General features: G+C 50.5%; 1 protein-coding gene and 1 long non-coding RNA gene across 2 annotated transcripts; one reads left to right on the top strand and one right to left on the bottom strand.

Annotated features, from left to right (window-relative positions):
• Nucleotides 1-969: 969 nt before the first annotated feature.
• Nucleotides 970-8,546, bottom strand: LOC125318831. Its single transcript, XR_007200501.1, has 2 exons — nt 8,463-8,546; nt 970-2,966 (listed from the first exon to the last, which is right to left on the bottom strand). It is a non-coding gene; the product is annotated as an uncharacterized LOC125318831 (long non-coding RNA).
• A 1,350-nt stretch (nt 8,547-9,896) lies between these two features.
• LOC125318818 (H-2 class II histocompatibility antigen, I-E beta chain-like) lies at nt 9,897-10,916 on the top strand. Its single transcript, XM_048289750.1, is given in 4 exon segments — nt 9,897-9,981; nt 10,490-10,517; nt 10,519-10,605; nt 10,607-10,916. Coding segments are annotated over 4 exon segments (423 nt in total). The 3' UTR covers nt 10,830-10,916.
• The last annotated feature ends 291 nt before the right edge of the window (nt 10,917-11,207 follow it).

The following is an 11,207-nucleotide window of genomic DNA, read 5'->3' as shown; positions in this document are numbered from 1 at the left end:
AGCCGCCAGCGCCCCTGCCGGCTGCGAGCGGAACTGCACCCGAGGGGAAAGGGCCTGACAGCCGAGAAGGCTGGCACTGGGTTTGTGATTGTTTGCTGTTACTGCCAGAGTTATTGCTGTTTGTTTGACTGGCTATACACATACCGATATATAATAGTAAAGAACTGTTATTCCTATTTTCCTCATCTTTGCCTAAAAGCCCCTTGATTTCAAAATTATAATAACTCGGAGGGAAGGGGGCTGCATTTTCCATTTTGAGGGAGGTTCCTGCCTTCCTTGATAGACACCCATCTTTCAAACCAAGATATCCCCTTTGGATAATCCCCAGTGACCCCCGTTGGGCAGAGCCCTGGTGACCCCCGTTCCGGGTGATCCCCGCTGGGTTGGAGAGATTTCTTTGCCTTCTCCTTGTGCTGCTGGGATTTGCTTGGTAATAAATTCCCTCCCTGTGCCCAGGCTGGGTCTGTTGTGCCCGTGCCGGTGCTCGGGGCGGGATCTCTCCCAATCTTTCTCTCAACTCCTGGGCCTTTTCTTGTATTTCCTCTCCTTGTGCAGTAGCAGAGGGTAGGGACAGAGCGGTTTTGGTGGCTCTGGGCATCCAGGCAGGGCCAGCCCAGCCCTGGGGGTTGCGAGGGGCTTGTGGGGGTCCCCCGTTTGCGCGACATCCCCTCTGGAGGAAAGTGTCAATAGCCAGAGATCTGCCAGAATGAACCACGCTTCTCACAGAGATATGATGGAACTCCGTTTATTCTATTGGCAGACCCACAGTTATACTCCAATTCCTCAAGCACGCGTAAGCAAGCTCCATACTATTGGATTACAGCTACTGTTCACGTGGCCTTTAATAGCAAGCGATTGGTTACAGATTAATATGCACGTGACTAACTAACATAAGTCTTTCAATGGTCAGCATCCCCCTCCCCAACATCCTGTTGGCTTGCCACATCAGCATTGCTCTTCTCTTTTTTCCCTAGTCAAGGACAGTTCACTAACATAGCTTGGATTGTGCACGTATACATGTCCCTGTTCACTCAGCCATTTCTCTACAATTTCCCCTTTTTCTTCTTGCACAAGCCAAGCCCAATTAACAACTTTCTCTAAAGCTTTCCGTATGCACCCCAAACAACAACAAATTATTATTGCCACAATTAATAGTGTAGCTAGCAGACGTAAACCTTCTTGAACCAGGTTTCCTAACCACCCTGTCAGACCAAGCAAGGACAGCCACTCAAGAGAAGCTGTCTGTATGGATCTGTATCTTTTGAAAAGCATCTTGCAGTTCTGAGAGCTGTTGATGGATATTCTGGGAATGGTCTGACAGGTTCATACAACACATACCTTCAAACTCTTTGCAACCATGGCCATGAGCTAGCAATAAAAAATCAATCACAGCTCGATTTTGTAGTACAGCATGCCTAATGCTATCTACATCAGTTAAAAGCTCATTTAATATATGGGAAGTCCTATTAAATTCCTTTTCTGACCAACAGGCCAACTTTTTCAGACTGCTATAGCCATGAGCTGCAGCACCCCCTGGGTTAAAAATAGCCAATGGTATAAATGCACTCAAACTCATAATGTTTACCTTATCATTACAATCTTTATCAAACGTGGAAACACTACGCTGGTATCTATTTCACATCCTATTTTTCCAACTTTCTGATGCCGTAATGTTCTTCCATGCTCGTATAGAAGGGGCAAACATAGTTAGCTTTCCCAGGTAGCAAGGACCCCCAATTGGACTATGCGGAATCCCATTCCATGCTCTATCTCCGCATATCAAAAACATTCCAGGAGGTAAAACCTTTCCTCCCATTGTGTCAATAGACTCAGCTCCTCCCAACGTGGCCGGCATGTTCCAGCCTCCGATGGAGTGTCCTGATACGTTCTGTTTCCATGGAAAGGAGGCCATGCCCTGTCATGCCTGATAGTCCTTCCAAGGATCTCCAAAGAAGAAAACCCCAGACCTGTTGGCATATTGCATTGGAGGCACCACATTGGAACAGTTGGTCCATGGTGTTACATTAACAAGCATACTGGGAAAGAGGGACCCATAAAGCTGTAGCTCTTGAAGAGGCAAGGTTGCATTTTTTGTTAAATTGGCAATAATACGGGTTTGCTGCAAGGAGTGCCGATAACTAGACCAACAACCTAAGCACTCGCCCCAGTTTGTTTTGCATTTGTTGCTCCACTTCCTCATTGATTTTCCCTATATCTGTCACCCATTTTTGAAACGTGTCCTCGAGTGAGATCCATGGCACGCCAATTAGACATGTGCGAAATGGATCTGCTGCCGACCCCATGGCCAGACAGAAGTCTGTCTGGTTCGCCTGGTGAGCCCATGTTACCCACACATTTTCTCTTTCTGACACTGAAGTTATCACAGCTTTACTCAGGGTGAAAGTACTTGAGAGGAGGAGCCACATGTAGGGCACCATGCCTGGGTTACAGTGGTCTTTCTACTCACTTGCAGACGTCTGATGGCTTCCTTCCCTGCCCACACTTCCAAGCTTAGTAAAAACTCATGTGGATCCCTGAATGAGCTAACTCTTATCTGTTGTGGTGGAATTCTGAGCACGATAGACGCACACTGCCTAAAACGTCTTGTCTCAGGCACTTGATAACATTCTCGGCATAAACTACCTCGCTCGTCTACATTCCAAATTCCCCTAGTAAGCTCTTCCCCACAGCCCCTACAGCACAAGCGCAAGCACAAGCTATTATACCAGCATAAACAATTTCTGTGGCGATTAGCATGCACACTCGGTGACTGTTCCCAGACTCCGAGTGGTCGTCCAAATGTGAGGTCGTTGGCCACCAAGCAAGGGTTCACTTCCCAAAGGTTGGGAACATCTGCTGTACGTCCTGGCTCAGTTGGTCACACACTCGCTGAAGCCACTTTTGTCGACAGCGGGACTGGGAGCAGGCTTGGTCCATCTGCTAGGAACCCATATTGGTCTGGTTATCTGTAGAAACACAGCTATAACCTCGACCGTTAAATAACAATGGAGCTGCCCCCCCCCATTGTCCCGTCCGTGGGTCTTTATAACAAATTTGTACCCCTGGGGTGGCTTGTAACATAATATGGCTGTTATGTGTGACTACGGGGAGCTGTTCGGCATCTCCTGCCAAACTAAAAAAATTTAGAGTGAACAGTACCTGTTGCAGCCTAATTACAGGATCTGTTTGCTCAGTACCCTTCTGTTTAGCTAAATACTCCTTGATTGTCCGATGGGCCCGTTCTACAATAGCCTGTCCTGTAGACACATGAGGAATGCCGGTACTATGCTTAACACCCCATAGCTGTAAAAACTTCTGCACTCGACCCCCCACGTAAGCAGGCCCATGATCAGTTTTTAAGGAGTCTGCTACACCCATGATGGTAAAACATGCAGTTAGGTGGCAAATCACATGGATTGCCTTCTCTCCTGCCTGTGCAGTAGCCCATATCATTTTAGAAAAGGTATCTACAGTGACATGCATGTATTTTAAACGCCCAAATTCAGGTACATGTGTGACATCCATTTGCCACAGTTCACATGCCTGCAGCCCTCTTGGGTTTACTCCAAAGCCTAAACTTGAGCCGTGCTGGCTGCACTGTGGGCAGGCCCTCACAATCCCGTATACATCAGTGTTGGTAATGCGGAACTGTCTTTGCAAGGCCTTTGCGGATTGGTGGAACATAGCATGACTGTTATGGGCTGCTGCAAAAGAGTCCTGAGGTGCCTTCAATAGCGGGCTAACCAAGGCATCGGCTCAGGTATTGCCTTCACCTAATCCTCAGTCAGAGAGGTGACTTCTGATGTGCAGTATGCTGCATGGCTCAGTCCGATCATGGATCGCTTGCCGCACTTTAAAGAACAACTGAGTCGTGGGTTGATGGGTGGCTTAATCAAAGCGTCCTCAATTCTCATCACTACACCCACCACGTATAGTGAATCAGATACTACAGTCAATGGTTCTGTTCTCCACTGTATTAGTGCCCATGCTACTGCAGCTAATTCAAGTGTCTGTAACGAGTCCTGATCAGTTCCATACAGCGGGTGATGTTTCCATGGGGTCCCCTCTAGCCACGTGCAGGCAGCTTTTCTACTTTGCCTGCATCAGTAAATACCGTATGTCCCTCTACAGGACACTTGGACACCTTTGCAGTCTCAAGCCACAGTTGTTTTCCTAACATTTGGAGTCGTGCATCCTTTGGGTACCGATCAATAACATCTCCGGGGTAGGCCAGTAACGCCACTTGTAGCGGTTCAGAGTGTTGTAACATCCATTCAGAGTGTTGTAACATCCATTCTTTCAACTCTGCTTTCAGAGGTAAAGCTATGAATGCAGGTTCCATAGCACCAATTTCAAGAGTCCTAGTCCTGGCTTTGCGAATCAAGTGGGCAATTGCCACTGTTCTGGCCCAAATGCTCATTGGAGGCGTGTGCAACATAAACACCCATTCCAATAGAGCAAATTTGTCATCTGGAGTTTTCGGTTGCTTTGTTGTCGCTTTGTCGGGTGCTTGTGTTTGTTGTTGTTGTCGTTGCAGCCTGCCACTACAGATTGTGTTATCAACACGGTCGTTTGCCCCCTTTTCTTCTTGCCAGGCTGGCCATTGACAGAGCATTGCAAAAGGGGAAGCCTCTTGGTTAAATACAAGCACCCCTATGGGTTCGTCTGGAAAGCAGCGATCAGCAAAGGCACCTGTAATCTTGTTCCCAAGATGCTGCAAACAGCGGCGCTGGTCGTCGCTAAGCTGGACAGGGCATTGAGGAGAGGTACCGCGTAATAGGGGCATTAGTGGAGCTATTTCATCATTCCGGAGCCCTGTTATGTTGCGGACCCATTGTAAGTCACCAATTAAAGTCTGAGCATTGTGTAGGCTGGTGACATCACTGGCAAGAGTCACTTTTTGAGGGCGTACAGAGCTAGAGGTAAGCACCCATCCCAAATACTTCCAGGGGCTTGATCATTGCACTTTTTCTGGTGCCACTATAAGATCTCTGTTCTGTAGCAATCGAGTGATGTAAGAAACATCTTCATCACTAAAGGTCGTTGCCGACAAAACAGAATATCGTCCATATAATGGTAGATGATGGTGGCAGAAAAGTGCTCTCGAACTGGTTCCAATGCCCAATGCACGTATAACTGGCACATAGTGGGAGAGTTTTTCATGCCTTGAGGCAGGACGATCCATTCATATCTTTCTGTTGGGGCGCTTTTATTGACAGAGGGCACTGTGAAAGCAAAGCGCACAGTATCTTCGGATTGTAAGGGAATAGTGAAAAAACAGTCCTTAAGATCAATAACCAAAATTTCCCAGTTTCGAGGCAACATAGTAGGAGATTGCATGCCAGGTTGGAGGGCACCCATAGGCCACATTTGTTCATTTACTGCTCGTAGATCATGCAAAAGGCGCCATTTTCCAGATTTTTTGGGAATTACAAAGATGGGTGTATTCCATGGACTGATGGAGGGCTTTATGTGGCCTGCTTGCAATTGTTCATGTATCAGGTGCTTAGCAATCTGGAGCCGCTCTTTAAAGGCCACTGCTCTACCCATACACATTTATCAGTTTTCCATGGAATTCTTGGAGTAGGTGGCTGATCTACAGTGCCCACACCTAAAAAGGTGTTGACACATTTAATGTGGCCCTATCTGGCTGAGGATGTCTCATCCGATGAGACCTCCCAAGCCCCCTGGAAGGGTCATGACATATGGGCAAAGAGTAATTTCTTGCCCTTCCGGCAACTTCATCTTTATTGCTTGCAAACTGCGCATGGGGATGGTTCCTCCCCCTACGCCTTGTACTGCATCAATTGCAGGGCACAGAGACCACCATCGAGGCCACTTGTCTCTGCTGATGATTGTAACATCAGCGCCTGTATCCATCATTGCAGTAATTTGATGCGCCTCAGTGTCATTTAACATGGTAATAGTAACCATGGGCTGAACTTTCATTTGCTGTACAAGATTGACCACTGTTTTTCCAGTGGACCCAAAGCCACGGACTTTGCGATAAGGACGAGTATGAATTTCTTATCCTGTGGGCTTGTCTATAAACACAAGCTGAGCAATCCGTTGTCCCGCTTTGATGGTAAGAGGGGGAAACAAGGTATAAGCGCAAATCATAATTTCTCCAGTGTAATCAGCATCAATGACCCCTGGTAAGACTATTAGTCCAGCAAGTCCTGTCGATGATCTCCCTAATAGCAATGCTCCAAATGAACTGTCCACTTCTACCACGGGACCAAAAACACCCATGGGAATTTTGTGGACAGTGCTGTCCTTTAAGGTGATATTCACTGCTGCTGCCAAATTGACTCCCAGGCTTCCCGTGGCAGGGGAGGGGGGGAAGGTCTTGGACGCTGATGCCTGGCCGACTACTTGTGTCGGAGCATGGTAAGGCCTCGCACTGGATTTCCCATTTTTTGACCTCTTGCGTACTGTTGTGGAATGGGTATCCTTTTAGCATTGGTCGCACCACACAGCCACCTTGCAAATGCAACAAAAATGTCCCTTTCGGCCACAGCGAAAGCAAGTTCCTGACTCTTCTCCTTGTGATTTAATGCCCATCTTTGTAACTGCAGTGGCCAGGAGCTTCGTAGCAGGTTTTACGGCCTCTGCTACCATACTGGCCATAACTTGTCCTTCTTGTTGCTGTACTGCTTGATTGGCTAGCTTGAGCATATCACTTACTTCCGCGCCCTTTGGAAGGGTGGCGAGGACACGTTTCGTATTTGGATTGGCTCCTTCAAATGCCAACAACTTAAACATACTCTGCTTTGCGTCCTCTGTCATGTCTGATTGGCTGGCCAGAGCTTGCCAAAGCCTGTCGATGAAATGCAAGTATCCTTTGGAATGACCTTGTTGGATGGTGGCGAAGCTGGGTTGAGGCCGGGAATCAGGTACTGCATTGAAGGCTTGGCGGGCAAGCTGCACTAACAGATGATGCACGGGCAGCGGGTATTGAAGCTGCACTTGTAAATGTCCATATACTCCAGACCCGGTCAACATGTCTGGGTTAATACCGTATAGAGTTTCATTCTGCTGTTGTGGACGATTGCCCTCCATCTGTGCTAGTCCTTTCCACTCTTGCTCCCAGTGAAAGAACTGGGAAGGTGTCAACAGAAGCCTTGCCAGGTTAGTGCTGTCTATAGGAGAGTTGGTATCTGCTGTAAAAATCCAATCCAAGGCCATGCGGACGGCCTCAGATTTTATTCCATGATCTGTTACAGACTTCTTGGCTTGTTGTAAAATTTTCCAGCAATGCTGCTCATATCGTCGTTCACCATTCTGGAATATGATGGGGCACGCAATTTGCCCTGCCGCTTCCCAGTCTCCCTCCAAGATAGCATCTTTTATAATTCCAGACCACCTCTGTCCCAATCGAGAAGTAGTGGGAGCGCCCGTGACATAGGGTGGAGGTGGTGTGTTATCAAAGTCAGGAGGTGGAGCGGAGGGCTCTACTTGAGCCCATTCCTGTAGCTGCAGGGCTGTCTGGGCCACACCCTTTCGGGACTCAGTGGGACCCTGTTGTGGCTTGTGCTTCTGATGGAGCTTTTCTTCTATAGAAGACAGAGCACAATCAAAATGTTGCTTCATTTGATGCATTGCCTCTTCTACTTGATGAGCCCATCTTTGCAATGCTTGTGGGTTCACACAAGATCCTGGGGGATGAGCAGGTAGCTCATTTGTCGCCTCTGTCATTGGTATGTCATCATCTGGCAGAGGAACAGTCTGTGGCTCTGGCAGGGAAACAGTCTGTGGCAGAGAAGCAGTCTGTGGTCCGGGATGAATCTCTGCTGGCAGTGGAGGTGGAGGGGGCAGGCAAGCAGGGTAGAGGTGCTGCTGACAAGAAGGACCGCCCGTTGCTCTGCCCATTGACTGGTTGACTCTAACTTCTGCATTTGCCTGCAGTTTGCTCTGAGGTGTGGTGGTGGTAACTTCCTCTTTTGGCTTTGATTGCAAGAGCTCTTTCTCCTGCTCCCGCAGGAGCTCACTGACAGTCTCAAAGTGCTTCTCTGCTTTCTGCCCTTTTATCACGTTCGGGCTTTTAAACAGGCCACTCAGCCCCCCGCGCTGTGTAGTTCAGACAGGAGCGACAACCCCAGCTGGTGTTGCAATTGCCTCCACCGCAGCCGCAGCTACTTTCGATTTGGCTTGCATATTTTTCAAGGCATTTGTAACAGTTCTCCAGGTGGGCCCTAAGTTTGTCATTTCTTTCCCTTTTCCCTGGATAGTACAGTCCCACAGGTGATCCCCTACTCCCTCCACTCGGCTGCATCGAAGAGGAGGGGGAGGACTCGCAAATGTCCATGCTCCCGCGCCCATAAAACGAGCTTATTTAGATCCTTTTCCTTGACCTCTTCCCCTCGCTTAGCGAGGATACTGAGGAGTAATTTCTGTGCTGCCACAAACTCTAAATCCATGCTAGCAGGGTATCACGGAGGGAAGGTAGCGACCCTTCTTACCAGCCTGACTGACGTCCTTTGACTCGCGGTCAACACTCTCAGCCCGCAGTATCTCTGTTGCTCGTCGTCGTCACCCTTCTTTCGGTGATCAGCGAGCGTATCTTCCTCTGAGGAACGGTCCCTGGTCGGGCACCAGAAATAGCCAGAGATCTGCCAGGATGAACCACGCTTCTCATAGAGATATGATGGAACTCCGTTTATTCTATTGGCAGACCCACAGTTATACCCTAATTCTCCAAGCACGCGTAAGCAAGCTCCATACTATTGGATTACAGCTACTGTTCACGTGGCCTTTAATAGCAAGCGATTGGTTACAGATTAATATGCACGTGACTAACTAACATAAGTCTTTCTCTTTCAATGGTCAGCATCCCCCTCCACAACATCCTGTTGGCTTGCCATATCAGCATTGCTCTTCTCTTTTTTCCCTAGTCAAGGACAGTTCACTAATATAGCTTGGATTGTGCACGTATACATGTCCCTGTTCACTCAGCCATTCACTTTCTCCACAGGTGTCCCCCCCCTTGCTGCAGTCCCAGCCCTTGGGCAGTGCTAAACTAGAGAATGCCCTCAGCTGGGGCCTGTTTTTTGGGCACACCCGAGTCCCTGGAAATCTCAATCCCCATATTGGGATGCTCCTGAGCTCGTGGATATCTGGGACCCCATTTTTTGGGCTCTTCCGGGATTTCATAGCCTGGTTTTGGTAACAGGGTGGGTTCTGGGAGAAGGTTCTGAAAACTTCCTCTGTGTCTGGCAGAGCCAATCCCTGGCAGCTCCAAAGATGGAAGTGTCAGATGCACTGAACTCCGGGGAAGCAGAGATCCCCCTGCAGCCCCTGGGAAGAAGGGAGAGGTGGGGAGGGTACTTTTAAGGGTCTTCTTTTCCTTCTCATTCTCCTTGCTGTTATTTTGTCAGTGTCATCAATTCAATTAATGTCTCTAATTAGAGCCTGTTGTGCCAGTGCCGGTGTTGGATGAGGGATCTCTTCCGGTCCTTATCCCCACCTGGGAACCCTTGGTTCCATTTTTTCTCCCCTGTGCGGCTGCGGGGGGCAGGGACAGAGTGGCTTTGGTGGGTGCCTGGCACCAGGCCAGCGTCACCCCAGACCATGGACACCCCTGAGATCCTGCATCCCTGGGAACACATTTCTGGGCACAACTGAGCTCCCACCTGCCCCGCACCCCAAGGACCCCCCAAAAAGCATCCCGAAAGCCCCTCAGCCAATCAAAAACCAGCCGGGACGCGCTGCAGCCAATCAGAGCGCTAGGAGTTTATGACTCATCAGTTGCTGAGCTGAATCGCTGGAAAAAGGGTCCCCAAAATGCCCTCAGCCAATCAGAGCGGGCAGCGCTGCTGACCCCGCACTGGTCCAGACTGGAGCTCCCAGTGCAGCGCGGCTGCTTTGGGGCTGGCGGCACCTGCCCAGCGCTGGCCATGGGGCGAGTGGCAGCAGCTGGGGCCGTGCTGGTGGCACTGGTGGTGCTGGGAGCCCCCCTGGCTACGGGCACGGAGCTCTCGGGTGAGCGGGGGGGAGGGGGGGGTGGGACGCGATGGGAAAGGGGGGGAGAAGGGGAAAAGGGGGTGTGAGATCCCCAAAGTGAGTGGGAGGAGACCCGCCAAAGGAACAGAGGGAGGGTCTGAGGAATGGTGGAATGTGAGAAAAGGTTGGCAGAGGGTGGGAAAGTGGGGAAAAGGGGAGGGTGGGACCCCAAAACTGAGTGGGAGGGCGATGGGGATTGGGGGGATTGTGGGAAAGGAGTAGGAAAGGGTGAAAAGGGAGGAATGGAACCCCAAAACTGATCTGGGGAGAGGCTGGCGATGGAGGTGGGGGGAGCGATGTGAAAGGGGAAATGGAGAGAAGGGTGGAAAAGAGAAAGTGGGAGTGCAGGCATGAGGGTCCCATGGTGGCCCTGGGGCACAGGGGGTGAGGAGTGGAGATCCAGGGTGGCCCCTAGAGCTCTGGGCTTGCTGCGGGGTGCTGGGGATTGCTGGGGGAGCACCCCACGACGTGTGTCCTGCACACACAGGGGTGTCACAGTATGTGGGAAAGGCCAGGTCACTTCATTAACGGCGCCGATGGGGTGAGGTTCGTGGAGAGGCACATCTACAACCGGGAGCAGCTCCTGCACTTTGACTCCTCACTTTTTGTCAGCGATGTGTGCCAGGCGCTGGAACAGCGACCAGGAATGGATGGAGAACAGACAGGCTCAGGTGGATATGTTCTGCCGGCACAACTACCAGGTGTTCAGCCCATTCAGCGTGGGCTGCAGAGGCAAGCATGGGGCAGAGCGTGTCCTCTGGGGCCCTGCCCTGGAAATGACCCTGGAGTCTTTAAAAACCTCCCTGGGAATCACCCCAGAGCCATAAGCGCTCCTTGTGCCCATTCCCAGGGCCTCCCGCCCCCACCAAGTGACTCCCGTCGCTGTCCCAGTCCATCCCGCCCCCGTGTATCCATCTCGGTCATGCATGGAGCTGATGCACTTCATCCAATCAGAGCTCGCCTCCCTGATGACTCATCAGTTGCCAGGCAGACCCACAGCACCAAATGCTCCTCGCTGGACTCGGCCTCAGTGCCTTGCACTTCATTCCCAGTCCCTCCCAGTGTCGGCACAGTCCCTCCCAGTCGCTCCTACGCCCTGTCAGGCCATTCCCAGTCCATTCCGGTCCTTCTCAGTTCACTCCCAGACCTCCAGCCTCTGTCCCAGCGCCCTCCCAGTGCCTCCCTAGTCCCTCCCAGTCCATTGC

This window comes from Corvus hawaiiensis, chromosome 31 (assembly GCF_020740725.1).
Source record: "Corvus hawaiiensis isolate bCorHaw1 chromosome 31, bCorHaw1.pri.cur, whole genome shotgun sequence".
In the NCBI taxonomy this organism is placed as follows: domain Eukaryota; kingdom Metazoa; phylum Chordata; class Aves; order Passeriformes; family Corvidae; genus Corvus; species Corvus hawaiiensis.
Note: the sequence above shows the minus strand (reverse complement) of the source record. Positions and strands in the feature narration are given on the sequence as shown.